At 35.3% G+C, this 20,793-nt stretch overlaps 2 protein-coding genes across 2 annotated transcripts; one reads left to right on the top strand and one right to left on the bottom strand.

The window, feature by feature from the left end:
* Positions 1 to 12,229: 12,229 nt before the first annotated feature.
* LOC107816791 (protein FLOWERING LOCUS D-like) lies at positions 12,230 to 16,236 on the bottom strand. Its single transcript, XM_016642539.2, has 4 exons — positions 14,301 to 16,236; positions 13,235 to 13,996; positions 13,046 to 13,091; positions 12,230 to 12,925 (listed from the first exon to the last, which is right to left on the bottom strand). Exons 1-4 carry the CDS (start codon positions 16,216 to 16,218, stop codon positions 12,523 to 12,525), a joined length of 3,129 nt encoding a protein of 1,042 aa, XP_016498025.2. The 5' UTR covers positions 16,219 to 16,236; the 3' UTR covers positions 12,230 to 12,522.
* Positions 16,237 to 17,880: 1,644 nt separating this feature from the next.
* On the top strand, positions 17,881 to 20,560 carry LOC107773871 (uncharacterized). Its single transcript, XM_016593297.2, has 5 exons — positions 17,881 to 18,016; positions 18,474 to 18,587; positions 18,820 to 18,899; positions 19,697 to 19,821; positions 19,987 to 20,560. Exons 1-5 carry the CDS (start codon positions 17,964 to 17,966, stop codon positions 20,056 to 20,058), a joined length of 444 nt encoding a protein of 147 aa, XP_016448783.1. The 5' UTR covers positions 17,881 to 17,963; the 3' UTR covers positions 20,059 to 20,560.
* Positions 20,561 to 20,793: the final 233 nt, after the last annotated feature.

The raw sequence follows: 20,793 nt of genomic DNA, 5'->3' as shown, positions 1-20,793 counted from the left end.
TTTTTTAGGCCCTCCCCTATGAATTTAGTCTCTAAATATGGGGCATTGGCTCATTAATCAAAGTTCAAATGTAAGGTTGGGATGAATTAGTCTAGGTGCGTGCAAGCTGGCGGAGGCAGGACTTTTGCTAAGTGCTAAGGGGGTTCAAAAAGGAATAAGTTAAAAAATTTAAAGAGATTGTAGCTAGTGGGGGAATTGAACCAATGACCTCATAATAGTTTTGAACCCCTTTGACCACTAAGCCATGCTTTTGGGCTATGTGAAGAGGATTCAAAACATAATATATAGAGGCAAAAACCAGATTTTGCCTTGTATACACAGTGTAATTTTTCGGCGAAGGGGATTCGGGTGATCACCCTTGCGCCCCCTAAATCACCCCTTTCCGGCCTAGACACCACTGTTTTCAAGAAAAAAAGGATAAGTTGGGACCTAAAGATCTTGTCCTACCTTACAAGCTTTACCATATCCATATCAGCTAGAGAAGCGAAATGGTCTCTATTAAACCACATGATATATATATGTATCTTCATATGTTATCCACTGCTATATTTTCTTGAAGTTGATGGAGCAATCCGAAATATGTCTTTGAAACGGTCAAGTTTCAAATAACCGAGGAAATTGTGGTAGAATTTTGTTTAGCGTTAACATATGGTGTGGGGGTGGGTATTATTTGCATTTGCACACTAACATTCGAGTCTGGGATGAAGGAACATTGTCGCCATGTCTTGATGATTTTGTTGCAGGTGAACAATATCGAACACTGCCTTAAAATGCATTGAAAGTCATTCGTGTATGAGGTATTCGTGTTAGTCCAAACTTTGAAATAGTTTTTGCAAGACTGAAAGATCGAGTAATTTTGAATCAAGACAGTGGTTGTGCATCTATGAATTTATTTATTTTTAATTGTTATAAGGAAAGCAGATCATACCTATCAAAAAAAAATGAAGAAATGAAATAGACACAATGGAGAAATAGAAGTTGATAGTATAGTGGAAGATTTTTAAATTCCTTGGTTGATAAGACCAGCAAAGAAGATCCTCCATAGCGTGGTTGCATCTCTTGAGCCATTGATATACTTAGATTTTTGTTTTTACTTTTCCTCAGAAAGAAGTATGAAATCATACAGTAAATGAAGTGAATAGAACGGTATGACTTATACTGTATGAAGTGTAAGTTAGGTCTTTTGGTATCGTAACTGAAATTTTAGTTGAAATAATCTATTCTCGGGACACTTTCACATCAAAGAACACTGATGGTGGTTGATATTTGGCCAAAATGCTATACTTTTAGTATATTACTTACATTTTGTTGGTCTAGTTATTAATTGTACGATATTTGAGCTAAATTATGTTGTTTTATGTGTAGGAGCATCGGAAGAACGAGTCGAATAAAAATTACACGAAAAGAGGACGATAATGCAAGAAAAGAGCAAACAAATCACCAAGTACCCAAGTCGTGCTACAGGCCAAGCATGGCCAACTCTATAGCCCGTTTTACCGTGCTACAGGTCAAGTATAGCCAGCTCTATAGCCAGCTTGACCGCGCTACAGGCTAGGCGTAGCCAGCTCTGTATCCAGGTTGACCGCGCTATAAGCCTGGCCTCGCGAGGTCTATAGCCCGGTGATCAAAAGTTGCGGGTTAAGAGACTCCACCCGGATTTGGACTCAAGTACTTCAGCCCTAACATATAAATCTCCCTAAATGAGTGGGAAAAGGGTTGGACACTATTTTGGAGAAGAAAAAGGCTACAGAGCACTGTGGAGCAAGAATCAAACGAGTTTTCCCTCCGTTTATCTCTTTACTTTGTAGTTTAATGTCTCTGAACATCAGGATGATTGTTGATACATTTATGAGTAGCTAAACTCTCCAATCTGGGTTTGATGGAACCTATTGGAGGATGATTTTCTATTACGTTTAATATAAATTAGCCTTTGATTTTTCTCTACTTGTTCAACTATGTTTTCATTATGATTGATTGTAGAGCTCTCAATTGACTGTGCCTATTTAGTGTGTATTGCTTGAAAAAAGGTACACATCGAGGTAGTTGTTGAACAACATCACTCCTAACGTATATGAGGAATCAATACGAAAAGTTTAAAGGTGAGATTAGGAATAGCGAAACCTTGGTGTGATCATAGTGAGCGGTAAATTAATGTCAGCTAGTGTAGTTCGGAAGAATACGTCTAGTAAATTGTGGTAGTTATTCGGAAGAGAATTACGACACCAAAGTACTCACGATCGGTAGAGAATACTTAGGCGAATTTATAGAAAATGTAGCCGGGAGGATTCCTACAATAGGAAAAACCAGAACCCTAGACTTTTCCAAATCTTATAGACAACATTTGCTCTGTTAGTAATAAATTACTACATTTCAATTATTTTGCTCTTAGTTAGTAAACATTCAAATCGTTATTTAATATTTCTGAAGGTTGATTACTTGAATTCGTGCAAAACTAGTTTTTGTTTTTTTGAGAAAAAGCTACGGCTCAATAATATAAAAACATAAAAGAATTTATCCTACAAAAGGTTCTATCAAAACTCTAGATAACAAATTAACTATTCATAATAGTATGCATAACTACAATACTAGGATTCATAACCAATAATGGAAATAGGAAGAAGGAAGTGAAAAACTCATAGAAGAATTCTCCGCCTTGCTCCTAGTGTGTTCTTGCCTCCTTAGGTCGAATCTTCGGTCTCCTCCAAAGTTCTCCTTAGCCTCCTTAGGTCAAAATTATGTCCAAAGTCCTCAAAATACTGTTTTCCATGTATATATACCAAGTAGGGTCGGGCCCAAACAATTATACCTTCTCCTACGCAAAAAATGATACTTTTTCAGGACAGGACGTGCGCGGCCGCGCACCTGGAAGTGTGCCCGCGCACTTTTCACACTTTCTGCCCCATATGCACGGTTAGTGTGCGACTGCGCATTTTCCGTGCAATGTTCACCCTCTTCTGTTGGGAATTTAAAAAAATGTAAAACATGAAAGTTGTAGCGCTTTGAATTAGCTTTCCAAAAATATATTGTCGAGCCTAAACAGAGTTCTGAGCGAAAAGTTATATGTATTTTAGTAGACAGTGCGCAGTATGCCTGCTCGATTCTTCGTTCGTTCTTAACTATCATCCGTTGATCCCCGAACACGATACCGGCTTAATTCCTTAGGCTTTTACTCAGATTTCAAAGCTCCAAATCACTTGAATTCATTTCATAATATCTACATAGCTCGGAATCACTCCTACAAGGCATACAACACACAATTAGTGTCAAACACTAACGATTAAAGCTCAAACTCAATTAAAGCGCAGTAAATTAGAGTGTAATAAGCGACTAAAATACGTAATTATAGCCTATTATCAATACCCCACACTAAACCAATGCTCGTCCTCTAGCAATCAAACTATACTTTATATAGACACGACCTCTTTAAATAATTCTCCTAACTCATCACACCAAGATTATTTAAAATAGACTAAGCACAAAAGCGTAACATCTTCACCTCAAACAGACTTACAAGTACCACACATTATTCACAACTCACCCACAAACTCCCTGATAGGCCAAATGCCGAAGTACTAGCAGCTCATGGGGTACTCAGACTTCTCACATGCCTGGTCCTTCGTGCGGGTACCTCACACTTAGTTCCACCCATCTGATTTGTTGTTGCATCCTTCCAATAGCTTTGCTTTCTATGCTCCTAGAAAATCAAAAATCGATACTACAAACATAATACAATTAAAAAAATAAAAGAAAGTAGTAAAGCTGGGTTGCCTCCCAACAAGCGCTTGATTTAACGTCGCGGCACGGCATGAATCACTTTCTGGCTCCACTTTGAACTTATGAATTGGACCCCAAGTTTTGATTTTGCTCTATGATCATGCTCCTGGGGTGGTGGAACGAATCTGACTGGCCCAATAAAATAATGTAGTATTCTGCACTTCTTGGCCTTTAGATGAGATGTGTATTCCCGACTTTATGGCAAAAAGAATTCCAGAATGTAGGCATCTTGTTCATTATTCCTTGACTCCTCAAGTGACTCAGATGACTCTATTTCTATATCATCATCCAAACACAATGTGGAAAAATGCTTGGAGTGTGGACTAATACGCTCAACTACATGAACATTAGGATTGTCAACATCCTCAATACCAATGACACTAGAGTCAACTAAACATGTATCATCAATGTCCTTGGTTGACTCTAGTATCTCTTCTACAACATCGGTATCCTCAAAATCTAGTTCGGTTGCTTATTGGTGTTATACTCTGGCCTTCTCCACTAGAACCTCCTCGTATTTATTTTTAAACCTCCATTATAATGGCAATTTTTGCAGCCAATTCATGCTCTTCTCGGCTACTATCCACAGTGTAAGCTTGTTGCGTTTTACAAGGTTCAATTAGTTTATTCGCTTGAGCCTCCAAGTGGTGAATAGTTTCCTCTTGCCTTTGTATCTGCCGTGGTTTCTCATCATATTGTTCCACATGGCACTTTAACATATCTTTGATCTCCTTCAGGTCAGCTTCCCTAGGTTTTTTGTTCCTGTTATCCTCACAAGAAAAAGTAGAACCATCATAATAAGGGGTTAGGAGAGGACAAAACATATAATCACAACCATGAAATTGACCATCTTGACTACCACACATATCACACACATTTCACACATAAGATTGAGTTGGTGCACATAACTCGCTGTAGAGAATATTTTGATAATTTTGCCATGGGTGGTTTCCTCCACTATATATATAAGGCGGATCAAAAGTAGAATTACCAATATTAAAACTCTCATAATTCCAACATGCCATGTCTCTCAAGTCAAAAAAAAAATTAAAAAATAATCAAATACTAAAAAAAAAAAGAAGTTCATGCTTGAAACCTAGCAATATGTACAACTAAAGCTACACTATTAGTTTTCCGGCAACGACGCCAGAATTTGATCACGCCCAACTATGCCTTATAAAAAGGACTAAGCGGTCGTTGCAAATATAATCTGGTTTACAAATTCAGAGTCAAATCCTACAGAGAACTAAGGCTTAGCTACAGTTATTGACTATTACTAAGAAGGCAAGCTCAAACAATTCCTAACTTATAGATATTAAGATTCTTGTGTTTAACTAATTAACTAACAAATTAAAATAGTAAATTAATAACTAAAAATACTAAGGGTTAGAGACAAGATTAGGAGGTCTAGAGTTATGATTTCCCCTATTATCTGAATCCTTTCCGCTATATTTTTTATAAATTTGTCTAAGTCTTCTCTACCGACCATGAGTGCTCTGAGTGTTGTAATTCTCTCCCGAGTAACAACCACAATTTACTAGACATATTCTCCTGAATTACGATAGCTGGCATTAAGTACAGCTCACTCGGATCGCACCAAGATTTTGTTATCCCTAATCCCACCTTTAAATCCTCCGTATTGATCCATCATATACGTTAGGAGTGATGTTGTTCAACAACTACCTAAATATGCACTCTCTCCCGAGTAATACACACTAAATAGGCACAGTCGATTGAGAGCTCTTCAACCAACTACAATAATAATATAGTTGAATAAATAGAGAAAATACTACAGCAAATCTATATTAACGTAACAAGAAAATCATCCTCCAATAGATTCCATCAAAATCTTAAATAACAAATTAGTTATTCATAATAGTATGCATAACTACAATACTAAAATTCAAAACCAATAATGGAAATAGGAAGAAAGAAGTAAAAAACTCGTAGAAGAATTCTCCGCCTTGCTCCTGGTGTGTTCTTGCCTCCTAAGGTTCGAATCTCTGGTCTCATCCAAAGTTCTCCTTAACCTCCTTAGGTCAAAATTATGTCCAAGGTGCTTAAAATACCGTTTTACCATGTATATATACCAAGTAGATCGGGCCCAAACAATTATATCTTCTCCTACACAAAAAAAGACACTTTTCCCGGACAAAACGTGTGCGGCTGCGCACCTGGAAGTGTGCCCGCGCACTTGGCCGCGCACTTTTCACACTTTCTGCCCCATATGTGCGATCAGTGCACGGCCGCGAACTTGCACGCATTTTTCACCCTCTTCTGTTGGGAATTTGAAAAAACGTAAAACATGAAAGTTGTAGCTCTTTGAATTAGCTTTCCAAATTTATATTGCATAGCCCGAACGGAGTTATGAACAAAAAGTTATATGTAGTTTAGTAGACAGTGCGCAATATGCCTGCTCGATTTTTCGTTCGTTCTTAACTATCATCCGTTGATCCCTGAATACGATCCCGGCTTAATTCCTTGGGCTTTTACTTTGATTTCAAAGCTCCAAATCACTTGAATTTATTCCATAACATATACATAACTCGGAATCACTCCTACAAGGAATAAAACATACAATTAGTGCCAAAGACTAGCAATTAAAGCTCAAACTCAATTAAAGTGCAGTAAATTAGAGTGTAATAAGCGATTAAAATACGTAATTATATCCTATCATCAGTAAACATTCAAATCGTTATTTAATATCTCTAAAGGTTGATTACTTGAATTCGTGCAAAACTAGTTATTATATTTATTACGTTAATTTCACGTGGAATTCGACTCCGGACTTGTAAACCGGATTATATTTGCAACCTCCAGTAGACCTCTCAGGAGGCATAGTTACGCACGATCAATGGTAATCTCTTATCCATTTTTTTTCTTGGTTTATTGTATAGCTTAGGCATGAGCTTTCTCTGACTAGTCTCTAGGTACGTAGACTGGAATATCTTCGTGCAGATAAATTTATTATTGCTAGAATAAAATAATTTCTTGAGTAGTTCTTTATTGTCTAGATAAGAAACTCTGTTTATTTTGAACCTGATATAATAATTAAATTTCTAATTTGTTTGGGTTATAAAATAGAAATCCAAATATAAGAAAACTTAGACCGTCTTTCTTATTGCGTATAGCGTTATATTCTCTGCAACGCATAATACCTTTAGCTTCACGATGGACACTTGCAAGTAATATTTTATTGAGAAATTTTCAGAAATGACTATTATTTAGTTGCTATTAATAGTGGCGGATCTAGGATTTTGTGCAAGCGGGTTCAGTCGAAGAAGTTCATAACTAGCATAAGCGGTATAAGCCGTATAAGCGGGTTCAAAATTAATTTCTTTACAAAATTTACCTTGCTTTAGCCATAATTTATACATATACACAATATTATTTTTTGACGAAGCGGTTTCAGTTGAACCCACTTTCACCACTTGGGTCCGCCCCTGGCTATTAACTTGTTACTTAATTACTTCCTATAGCTATGTTTTCGCTTGTTAGAGTGTATTCTCGATGTATTCAACCTACTGTATTCATGAATACGGTAGCAAAACTCGGCGGAAAACAAGAAAGTCTAGCTAAACATATACTGTATTCAAATGTATACGCGAGCTGTATTCGTGAATACAGTAACGGAAAGTTGCAAAAAAAAAAGGTCTTCAGCTGTTTAAAAACAGTAAGCGAATCAATTAATACGATAGACTCCTAATATAACTCAACAAACTCAATTATAACATGCAAAATTTGTATTTTCAGTTATAGAAAAGATTCTCGGCCGAAACCCCCCCAAAAACAGAGGAATCTTCAGAGATTCAATCCATCCTTTCTTTTTTTAGTAGTATCTTTACTAAAATATTTTTTAGTGGTATCTTTACAAATAGATTTATATATTGCAATTATATAATTACATTGAATACAATTAAATACATACAATACATTGAATACATGAAGCATAGTAGGTCATCTATAATGCAAAAACATATGAATACATACTGCAGATACATTTGAATACTATATGCATCTGAACACATAAATTATATTAATTAAAAAATATATATGAATACATTCTACAATACATTGAATACATATATTCTTTTGAAGATTTCTCAAAATTATACTACCTCTGTGTCTGTTCTCTTTCCCCTCTTTCTCTCACATTTGTTCAGATCCGAAGAGATGGTATAATTTTGCTCTATAGAAGGTTTAGGTTAAAGATTGGCTGTGGAGGCAGCGATGGCAGTGGTAACGGTGATGAAGAAGAAGAGAGAAAAAATGGAGTTACAGATTTAAGTAAGGAGCGAGTGTACTCCGGCAAGTAACTTCGACTAATCGGTTCTTTTCCTTTTCATACGAACAATCATCATGTACGGACATTGACATTTGTTGTCGTATATTATTATACCTACAAACACGCTAACAGACACAGTAGTAATCTCTAGCTTGAGGTGTAAATACGTGGAATTGAAGTGAATTTGGAAACGCTGGGTAATATGTATTCGTGGTTGTATTCGTGGAGAAGAGACTAAGAGAGAGATGGTGGAGAGAGATCATGGTTTTTGAAGTTGTATACAGAAAGTAGGAGAGAGAAAAATATTACCCAGCGTATTTAATGGTTAAACGGTAGGAAGTGATCATAAATGCATATCTATATCTAATTAAAAGGAAAGAAGTCAGCCATAAGATTTTGCCTAGTGTCAACATGCATAAATTGCCATGTAGCAATTTTAGGACAAATTAGTTACAGTTTAGGTAATTAGTTACAATTTAGGTAAAACTAATTTCTCTTTTTAAAAAGCCGATTTTATTTTACATTGTGAAGAAGTTACCGCCACATATAACTCTATTCTTTTTTAATTTTTAAATACTGCTATATTTTAAACTAAAAAGGAACCCACACGCACTCATATCCCAATTCCCATAATTTGCACGATCTCAGTAATTGTAGGAAAACAAAGCGTTATATAACTGACGGGATCCATATAACTGTTCTCTAAGATCCTCTTCAACTCTACATTTTCTTTTCCGATTAATCCTCTGCTACGCCGAGATTCTGCCTCCTTTACGGGTACCTTTCAGCCACAAAGAGACTCAGAGATTTATTGCACGTATCTTTTTATTTTTGTTGAGATTAACATTATCAATAATAATACTAGCATGTTTTTGTCTTGACGTTGTGGAAGTGTGTCTTATCTTAAATCAAAACTTAAAAGAATCTCATAATTTAAGTATGTGTTTGAACCCCACAATCGTTTAACCAAAACCTAAAATCGCTAAATCCAAGGGTGAGAAGAAATCAATAAGGGAGAGAGTTTTACCGAGTGTGATAAAGATTTGAAGGTATAAAGTTTCATGCTTACGTCACGTATCTCTGTATAAAATTCTTTTTTTTTCTTTTCATTTTTTCCATAGCAAGCCTTATATTGGGTTTCCCCCTTTTTGGGATTCAGTTGTCGGAGCCGGAGCAACAATCTATTGGATCACAGGAACTTCACAGAACATTTTTTTCTCTTTCTTCTGGTATGGCCAAAATTAGAATTGCATCACAAATCAGTATTTGAATTGTAATTATCTTCTTTCTATCAATAAGGAATAGATTTTTTGAGAGATTAAAGAAAATATTTTGAAAGTTGTAATCTCATCAATTCTCAAAAGTTCTGTGCCCATTTGCCTCTGTTTCCATCTATTGTTCGTTGCTACTGTTGCTATTGATGATACATAATATGGTCTGTCTAGATTTCTTTCAGTTTTCCTTTGCGTAATATGCGTTTAAATGCAAAATTTCAACTTCAAGACTCATATTGTTTTTTGGAATAATGTGATAACTTCAAATCAATATACAATTTAAAGGTTGCTATGTCGTATAGTCATATTTTATAGTAATTTGCAAGTTGTGAAATCCTCAAGTGCAGAAAAATGGGGTGCTACATTTACCCCAGTAGGACGTGCTTGCGCAAAACAAGCAGGCGGAAAAAAGGTGCCTATATCAATGAGGAATAATCTTTGGAATCCACTAATCATGAGAGCTATTGCTCAAGTTTTTTATCATAAATATATGTGCCTAAATTAAGTTTTTGCATTTGATTCAGAGGAAAAATTTACCAATCAAAGGGTTTAATTATTGAGTCTGAAAGAGCCTATTTGGCCATGTAGCCTATTTATGGTCTTACGTTGTTGTGATGATAAAGCAACAATCTTATTTTTAATAGTCTACATGTTGAAGCAAATGAGTTCCTGTTGCAGATACATATAATATTGTACAACCAATTGTTATCCGCGGCTCTCATATTCTGTAGCCTCAATGTTACAACAAAGTTATGTCAAAATTAGGTAGGTAAGTATATCAACAAGCTCATTATGGGGATTGTCCAGAATTAGATTTCCAGCAACAGTACAAGACTTTCTTAATTGTGAAAATATTGTACATCTCTCACTGATATTTACTTCTTTCGTTATCTACTTCAGGATATGAGGCGGCAGTCAAATGAAACTAGGGAAACAATAGTAATACTTACTGTACCACAACTAGAGGCTATAGTGAGGTTGAGGTGTTGCTTTGCTTTTGGATTGAGGCCCTTTTATGGGGAATGTAAGAATATCCTTTTTTTGATTATCTATGTTGATTTTATTTTGAATTTGAGACAAATTTTATAGTCGTATCTTTACATAAGTGCATAAGATAGAAGTTCCTTTTAATGTATTTGCCTTGAAATTTTTGTGTTCAAGTAATCCAATACATCGTTGTCTTTTGCTAACAAATAGAGAACTTTTTATTGCCTTATAGTTGGGTAAGATTGTTTTTTTGCCTTTGTTGATACCTGGTTTTACAGCATGACATACCCTTATTAGCATTTTTTTATTAGATACTAAATTTAGCAGCACACGCTAGGGTGACCAATATTAAAGAGGAAAGAGGAACAAATATTTTACCCATCAATTCATCTAATAGTTTGCAATATACATCTGTTTCTACAGGTAGCAATAACTTACCTTAAGTATGCAACATGGAACTTTGTTCCTCAACTGTAAAGGAATAAGTAGCTTCTAATGATGGTGTTTTCGATTGGAACAATATGATGGCTGCTATATCAGTAATTGACACATAATCTTGATGAGAATTAATGTTTTTATTGTAGATTTTGCTAACAAGGATTAGGTATTTTTAGGATTTTTGTTATCGATATGATTCTTCATTTGTATCATCGACCAACATGATTGATTTGTTCATGTGCTCATATACTTCTGATCCAAAGTACAAAACAACTGAAGGTGATGTCTTAATTATTGTGATTATACATATTTTTAACTGTTTTTTTGTTTTTGCTGATCACAACTTGAGACAATTTTTTTTTGTATTCTCAGGTGGACTAATGCTTTTAAAGCCAAGTAATGGTGTAGCATTACCCCAGTATGATGTAGCATCTCTTGATAATTGATGGTCCCTATCAATAATTTTATAGAGAAAACCCGATTAAATTCATCTATTTGTTTTTTTGGTTTAATTCCTCTGAATGTGGTTGCAAAATGTAGTCTGCAATTTATTTCTGTTTCTAATACTCCCCCCCCCCCTCTTTTTTCCTTTGAAATGATCCGTGCATCGCGGGTAAGTATACTAGTTTTGCTATAAAACCTAAAAAATATCTATAGAAAATAATATTTTAAAAGGATATTTATTTATAATAAATAAAGTATAAAGCTTTGCTATAGGAGGTGAAATTTCCTATTTTATTTGTAATGGTATGATTTACTTCAAGTTAACAAATATTAACAATGTGTTACAATACCCTACCTTGGTTCTTTTTGTAAGAAAAACTTTATCCACATATATGAAGGTTTAATTTTTAATTCAAAGTCTTAAATATTAGGTAAAGTTCTACTACCAAAAAGTTGAGAAATTGGAATAAAAATAAAAATTTGGAAGGAGAACTGCATTGCTATTGTCACCATTCAAGAAATTAATGAAGTTTTTTCTATTAATTGAAAAAGTCAGATAATTAACACAAGACACTAATGTAGTTTTCTCAAATTATAGCTAAAGCACCTAGGTGAAAAATATAAATATAATAAAAAATATTACTTAGAGTCGGGCATAGGCTATGCGATAGACGTTCTGTATGATATAAGAGAAAATGTGAATTGTTCAAAGTTAATCGAAATATTGGAGGGAAATGATTTTCACCCTATCTTTTACGTAAAGTTGGACGGGAAATGGTTACTCTATTCTTTAACCAAATCACTTATTTTTTTTCTTTTGTTTACTTTTTGTGTGTGTGTGTTTAGGTAGTAAAATTTCTCATGTTTTATAAAATTTTCAATATATTCAGTCAAAATTTATATATTTTTACTAATTTTGTTGTCAATATTTTTAATTACTTTAGGCTTCCGATAGAAAATGTTCAATCGACCACCCTTGAGCCTATGTAGCTCTGCCATTACTTGTGGTCAACACCTTGCGCAACTCTAAAGAAAGTGTTTACTTAGATTTCTTTTATCTAACTTGGTCGAGTTTTGCAACTCTTTTTCTCAATGCATTCTATAAAGTTTTCTTTTTCATTTTCAAACTAATAAACTCCATTAAGACTCTTATGTGATGACTCTTCCAGATGAGAGTTACATTTCTTGCGGATAAACTCTTCTAGTACTTCAAAAGTCATCGACTCCACGTCCACCAACATCAGTTGCCTTTACCACTATCAGCATTTGATGTTCTCTCAATAGCTTCAATAGTTGTCTGCTACTACAACATGTTGTGTACTAACTAGCCGAATTTCCACTGGAAGGCGGAGCACATGTATTCGTGCTATCATCATATGTACTCTGGGCATAAATAGAGCCATTAATATTGCTTGCTGTCTTTTCTCCAGCATCCAAAAAGGGAGGGGTAGAATTACCAATATTACTCTCTAACTTATCACCAATGCCTGCATTCGGAAGCAGATATAGGTAACTACTACCCACTGAATTTGACCCCGTGTTGTCATTTACACCAATATTCAAACTTGGAGAAGCTATAGATTCAATAGTGCAAACTGGTTTAGATTCCAAAGTAACATTTGTTGGAGGGATCGAGGTAGAGCTGTTGCCAACTGCTTTAATCCTGCTGCTCTCTGCAGTGGAAGAAGTGGTTCTATTGCCTACCCCTACTATTTTAGCCTTTCTGAAACAATTCAAAAACAGGATCCAGAAAAAGTTGAGATTCACTGCCAACAAGAAAAGAAAAGAACAAACTAGAGAGATAAATAGAGGAAGGAGAAAAGGAAAGGGTGGGTGCTCATACCGAACTATTTTCTGCCTGAGAGTGGTGGCTTTTGACTTCATGACACCTGTTTAAGGAAAATTGTTACGCTTAAATTGATATGTGCTACGGCTTCAATACAAGAAACAATAAAGCTACTTGCTCTTTCCTCTGTATTGAGAGTGTGTGTGTGTGTGTGTGTGAGAGAGAGAGAGAGAGAGATGATTTCACCAGATTTAAGTGTAAGACACCTGGACCCAGGTTTACGCCTGCCTCTCTCAGCCTTAATTGAGGCAATTATAGAATCAACCAATGGACCCAAACCTTTTCTACCAACCAGTTTCACCCCAAGCTTCTCAGAAAGGAAATTCAGCCTCATCTGATCACCACCTCTGACCTCTCTAAGCTCAAGGGCTTGTTGCTTGGATAACAAGGCATAAACGTGAAGCTCATGCTGGTTATTGAAGTGGGACTGAAGCTGCTGAAAGAGTAACTTGTTAGAAAGATGTCGATTAGGCCTTATCCCATCATGACTCCTCGTTTGGGTTCCACTGAAAGTCACCCTCAAAATTGCCGGTGACTCGAGATCAGAACTCTTTCTAGCGAAAATTATAGAAAAGCTACCAAATTCCAAGTCTGGCTCCCTAAATAAATCCGCCAGAACAGAAGCATAAGAATAAGCATTCCTTGATGGCTTTTTCTCAACCTTCAAACTCGTGGTTCTGAGCTTAGCATGGTGGGCCATATTCGCAGCTTCTCTAAGCCCACTAAGAAAAGCTCCGTGCATAGTGGCTGGATAGCGCCTATTAGTGGCCTCGCCAGCAAAGAAAAGTCTGCCATCACCCACACTTTCTGCTAAAATATCATAGTCATCTCCTGATGCCCCTACTGCAACATTAGAGTAAGAACCCAAGCTGAAAGGATCACTTCCCCATCTTGTACAGACAGTTTGGATCGGCTCCGGCACTTCAATACCTTGCGGTTCATATATACCTGATAGCAATTTTCAAAGTTATCATTAATACATCAGAAACGAGAACCTTAACAGCAAGCTCCATGTATCAAGAATGCCTTTTGAAAAGTAACATTATCTCCAACAAGCTTTACTATGTCTATCTCTTCCTAACCAAAACAACCAAGAGAAAATAACATTATCTCCTAAAATTTTCTTATTCTTTCTGCCCTGAAATTATTGTTCTTTTCTTCTTGTTACTATGCCGCATTATATCCTTATAACAGAATGAGAAATTTAATTTCAAGATTATGGAAAAAAATTGCAACAAAAAATGCATTTTACCTTTTAGAATTTGAAGAACTTTTGTCACTGCGTTGGTCGGAGGCATGGTCTCAAACTTGTGTGCAGCTTCTCCAGCAACTAGAGCTAACAATAAGGGACCACCAGCAACAGTTGCATAGCTATAGAACAGAAAGAATTCACCCCTGCTACTAGAATTATCAGTAAGATGCCCAAAGGTATCGAGATCAGTGCCCCAGAACACATATGGGAAAAGCATTGCAACCTTATTTAACAATCCAAATCCCAATCTTTTTATTCCATCAAGCTTCTGCTGAGGCAACTCTGGAATGAACTTAATAGAACCACCTTTCAGAACTCCAAGGGGAACAGTGCACAGTGCCATATCTCCCTCAAATACTTGTCCCCCAGCGACAACCTGTACTCCATCGCTGCCATAACGAATGGTATGCCCAATTTTTTCATAAAGAATAGGTACATTTTCGGCCAATGCCTGAACTAGTCTTCCATTTCCTCCGGGCAGGAAGCAGTGATCCCCTCCCATGTCAAAGGGGTCATCTTGGTCCCAAAATGCTAAAGAAAGCTTAGAAATCAGACCTGCATTTGCATATTCCAGATTAGCAAGATGCCAATTAAATAAACCCATCTCCTCTTCATTCACTCCATCATCATAATCCTGACGGAATGTCTCCAATGCTGCTCCAAGAGAAACATCCTGAGAAACTTCTCCCATTAACTGCCTGAGCTTGCTTGCCTTCTCCAAGAGTAGGTTATAAGCAGCCTCCACCTTCTGATCCAAATCAGGATCAACTGGCTTCCCATCCACACGATAAAGTGGACATTTGTCTCTAACCTTATGAAGCGTGTAAGATAGCTGTCGTGCCAAGAGACCTAATGGATTCCCTAGCGTCCCCGTCAAAACACTCCCTCCTAAATCAGCAGCTGCCACCTTATTCCCTCCTTCCATCTTTTTCGTATACACCCTTCCGCCTGCACGCTTTCTTCCCTCCAAAACAATAACCTTAAACCCAAACAACATCAACTGCCTCGCTGCAGCCAACCCCGCAAGTCCCGCCCCAATAATAATCACGCTACCCTTACTCGGCTCAGCCGGAATCCTATCCTTAACAACCGGTGCAACTCCAAAATTAATATACCCACGCGACACCACATAATTATAAGCAGAATCCAACAGACCACTACAATGCTTAGGTATAACATCGATGAACATCTCTTTTGTTATCCAAGTGGACACATTTTCCCGCCATTTGGAAATTATATGGTTCCTAATAAGAATATAATTAACCTGTTCAATACCACCCACTGCAGAAACAACCCCAGCTTCAATTTCCTCATCAGTCAAAGAATCAGCTGGAAAACCAGCCGTTAAAGCGATTAACGCCTCAGTCGTTGCCTCTTTATTAATTACAATAATCTCATCCAAAGTATCATTAGCAGTAATCGTTCTAACAGCATTTAAATTACCCACAAAATTCGAATTTATTAAGTTGTTTGAGGAATTGGGAAAATTGTGATATACCTGATTCAAAGGCAAATTTCGGGGCCTACCTCGTCTCCTTTTCCTCGGGATAGAGAGAGAAAGAAGCTCGTCTGAAATTGAATTAGAATTAGGGTTAGGGTTTGAAATTGGAGTGAAATTGGGAGTAGAATTAGGGTTTAAATTGGGCAAATGAATGGTGAATTGAAGAGGATTGTTACTAGTAATATACGGTACAGATTGAGGAGAATTATCATTTGAAGAATCCATGGCTGTTACTGTATTTTTGCAACAGTTACAGTACTGGGAAAGAGAAGAGAGACGATGAAGAAAATATATTCGGGTTTGAGCGGGTGATCCAATATCAAATGGTTTAAAAACCAATTCATAGGAAAGCAAAAAATCATACGTTGGATATGTGACAAGTATATAATAAAGTTGAATGAGATATGTATATGGCATTACGGTAAAAATGGGTTTTGATTGTACTTTCATTGATTAGATGAAGCAATATATAATAATTTTATCTTTCTTGTTCAGCATAAAAGGATTTTCAGCTTTGTTAAATCATTTTAAAATGGTTAAAAATTTATATAGATTAAGATTAGCACGAAAAACTCGAGATGTAACTCATTTGTTGTTTACCAATGATTCTGTGATTTTTAGTTTGGTTGACATGGAGAGTGCTACAAGTGATTCTGGAATCTATGCAAGATGTTGACACCGATATTATAAGATCATTCTTCGTACTTCTTCATGACTTTGATGGTTTGCGCGCAGGAGGATCATCAAAGGTTTGGAGAAAGAGATAGATTGCTGACTAGAGTAGGGTGTACAGTGCTAGGGTTACAAATTGAATTTGGAAATCTACGCATGATGTTGACACGGAGAGTGCTAGGGGTATAAAAGGATTATGGAAATCTATGCAAGATGTTTGATATCGATACCAAAAGATCGGTCTTCATCACTTCTTCTTGACTTTGATGGTTTGCGCACAGAAGGATCATCGAAGGTTGGAGAAAAAGATAGAGCTGACTAGAGCAAGGGTAGAGTGGTTGTGTATATCGGTAACTGTTGGCGTTAAAATCGAAAATGAATTTAATGCAAATTGATAGAATCCAAGAAATGATCAAAATAGAACTGGTTTTCGAATTTGATTATGTAAAATAATTCAATCAATCAATTCAAATTAATGTGTTGAATTATGTGTTCATCGAATTGAATATTCACCCTTCCCGCATTTAAAGACAAACTAATGTTCAAGACTTTCTGCTTTCATGAAAATCTATTCTTCTTTGATCGTTGGAGATATAGATAAATGTCTAATCCTGATAAACCTAATTTTACGTTATAATACTCCAGAAGATCAAAAGATTATATTTGATCGATTTTAGGATAAATGAGCATCTATTATCAGGGAATCTATTTAGGATTATTTATTATTATAGGTTAGTTAAGGAAAACTGTATGTATGTGTGTGCACGCGCGTCTTTCCTGCTTCTTTCTTATTCCAATTATATTATTATTTCAAAAATAGATTTTTTAAAGAAAATAAAAATATAAAAAAATATAGAAAAATTAGCAAGAAGAGGAACACAAAAGTTGGCTATAATTTTATACATTGTTTTCATTACAAAATACTAAATTTTTATCGATGCCATTTAAATTGAAAGAATTAAAACAATAATTCTGAATTCTCTACGATGCCTAGACCATAAAATTAAATATTTCCAAGGACAAGCAAATCAAAATCAATGGCTATATATTAAAGTATACTCTATATATTTTGAACATTTTCTACGCTCACTTTCACATATCAGGAAAACTCGTTTAAATTTTATTTCTTGTAAGCGAAAAGAGATATAACGATGGTATTTGATACAATCAAAATTAAAGAAGTACAATATGAGCATTTGATAGCAAATTAGGGAACCAAATTGTTTTAGAAATAGTAGTTTTTTGACCTATAGAATTCAATTGTTATATTTTTGCACTCCATAATGAAATTTATACCTGTCTAACACAAAAAAATTTCCTACTCTCTTGCTGATGACTTGGTCTTATTCTGTTGATTTGAAATACTTTGATCCGAAATAGAAGATTAAATAAAAAGTTACGCGACAATTTCCTCCTTAATTTTTTACTAGTTTTGGTTATTTTATTTCTTTTTCGAAAGAAAGAAGAAAAAAAAAAGAAGAAGAAGCAACATGTTACTTGCTATACTAATAGCCAATTCTGAGGGTAATATACTTGTAGAACGGTAATTAACTTCAATCTCTTCTTTCTTTGCATGTTAATTTACGGTAACAATTTTGTAATAAACTTCTCTTCTTTTCGTTTTTCTCCCTTATGAACATTTAAAATATACAGTTCTCTTATTGTATTGATAATTTAAATCGCTTATCTTAAATCTTAATTTGTAGGGTTCGATCTTATGATTTTTCCCTCTTCTTCTTCTTCTTCTCCCTTTCCCTTACATTACCAGTCCATCTCGCCCAAAACAATAAATTATCTAAGAAAAAAAAAGACATGAACTTTAATTTAACAATAGAATGGGGTATAGGTAATTTTATGTGGCATTCATCAATTTCAATTCTAATAATTTTTATTTTTATTTCTCATTGAGCAACTATAATGCAACTCTTTTTCTTCGTAAACAAAGAAATAATCACTTAATTTAACACAAGTCCGATTTATATCCTTTTATTTGCATGCAGTTTCAGTGGAGTTCCAACAGAAGAAAGTCTACATCGGCGGTCTTTCTTAGTTAGATTGGGAGCAGAAAATCTTAAAGGGGTCAAAAATGAAGAGCTTCTTGTAGCTTGTCACAAGTATGTAAAATTTAAACAATTTTTCTGCCTAATTTTACGACATTAAATTTAATAGATTAATTAAGTATTGATTGCTTGCAAATTAGTTACTCTATATAATATGGTATTTATTAATTTAACCAATGTTATCAATATTCCAGCAATACAATAATTAATGTAAAGAGATTTTGAAGATTTACAACTAGTCTTTAATTTTACATGGCTTATGTTTAAAATTTTATTTCTTCTTCAGATCAGTTTTTGTGGTATACACTATATTAGGAGGTGTCAGCATATATGTGGTTGGCAAAGAAGAATACGATGAACTTGTTTGTAAGTATATTAAGCTTCGTATTAATCATTTATTGTGCTTCATTTCATTTTGTTAGGGTCCAAATTAATCAACCTAAAGTTATGCTTAATATGGTGTGATATTGTCCGTTTTAAACTAAACATGTACGATTTTTCTCAAAAAATCTCACACTGTTAAGAAATCTTTACACATTATATGTAGGTTCCCAATTTTTTAGTTCCCAATGTGTAGGACTTTGTTCACACATCCAATAATCTTCCCATTGAACTAAGTTTCACGTGGCCCACTACCACAATTTGCAGGTCTCCCTCTTGAACCAAGCTTCACGTGGTCATTACCACGATCCACGTGCCAACTTTCGAGATTTAGTATGTGGTACCCACTTCATCAGAATATTTATGATAGCCGAAGCCCGAAACTAGCTTCTTTTGTTTCTTTGTACGTCTCTAAGCCCGTAAGGGGAAGTAAACCGAGCTCCATGACATTACTTTGCCGTCGTACTCGTCCATCGAACCTGGGCTCTGACATCAGTTGTTGAGCTAAACCAGCACAAAAATACTTTTAGCATAGTGTGATATTGTCCGTTTTGGGCCAAACCCATACAATTTCCCTAAAATGTCTCTTTTCAACTATTAGCGTGAGACTTTATTCGTTCACCCAACATATTACTAAACCATTTTTAATGAAACATGACTTACTATTCAATGTTTCTAGTTGTACACGAATATTCTAGTGAACCAAAAGCCATTTTTATTGTCCAAGTTATTAAAGTTTCAATGTGATTATCATTTAATTAATATTGTGATTTCTTTTGAAGTATCAGAAGTAATCTACGTAATTACTTCAATTGTGAGAGATGCATGCGGAAAGCCTCCAAGTGAACGTCTCTTCCTAGACAAGTATGGAAAAATATGCTTGTGTTTAGATGAAATTGTTTGTATGGTAAGTTTTCACATAATTTATACAAATAAAGATATATTTGAATAGTTAATGTTCTCTATTTTGGCAAGTGGTAATAGAATAAATTACAAAAGACTTGAGTTTGTTATTTCATTTATTGTGTCATAATGTTTTCTAATTAATATGTTTACCTTTTGTATTTTGAAGGGGTTGCTCGAAAATACAGAGAAAGACAGAATAAAAAGACTTGTGAGATTAAAACCGCCATTAGAGTTATGAGTGATTAGCGCCTCAACCTGCCTCACTTGTTTCAGCAGTGGCAGCTATGGTTTTAGCAACGTTTAGTATCCTAACATTATCACATTTGCATAAACGCGAAATTGGATTTCAAGTTATTGAATTTTTTAATTTAATCTTTTTATAGTTTTAGCATTAGTTAGTTCTAAAGTCTTGCGTTTATTACGTACTCGTTGTGGGCATATCATAAAATGCCTAAACAAACTTTTGTATATTACGCATAAAGTGATTATCACAGAGTGCTCATCCGAAGAGCAAGGACTGTGGCAGAAATTATAGCGGCGGTAGGTTTCCCCTCTTACAAAAAAAAAGTAATACACAGTGCCTAAACATGTGTTTATGCGACTCATGTTAGATATCAGTGCTACTTTGCCCGTAAGATTGGCTAATATTTCACTTGATCAAGTAATGTTTCAAAGTTTATCTAGCAACATTGGATTTAACTATCGGAAAATGGTCAATTATATCTCTCTACTTTTGTTTATTGTTCAATCTCATCCCCTGTTATACTTTCCATTCATATATACCCCTGCCGTCCAACAAAGTTCTATATTTATCCCTATTTTAACGGACATGACATGTGGCACCATCTAATTGAAAGAACCAATCCTAAAACAAAACAAAAAAATATAACCCATCCGACCCGGTTCCCCTTTTAAAAATTTTCCTAAAATTAAAACTCAAACTCATTCTCTCTCCCCCCCCCCCCCAAGTCCC

The sequence above is a fragment of the Nicotiana tabacum genome, chromosome 11 (genome assembly GCF_000715075.1).
Source record: "Nicotiana tabacum cultivar K326 chromosome 11, ASM71507v2, whole genome shotgun sequence".
In the NCBI taxonomy this organism is placed as follows: Eukaryota; Viridiplantae; Streptophyta; class Magnoliopsida; order Solanales; family Solanaceae; genus Nicotiana; species Nicotiana tabacum.
Note: the sequence above shows the minus strand (reverse complement) of the source record. Positions and strands in the feature narration are given on the sequence as shown.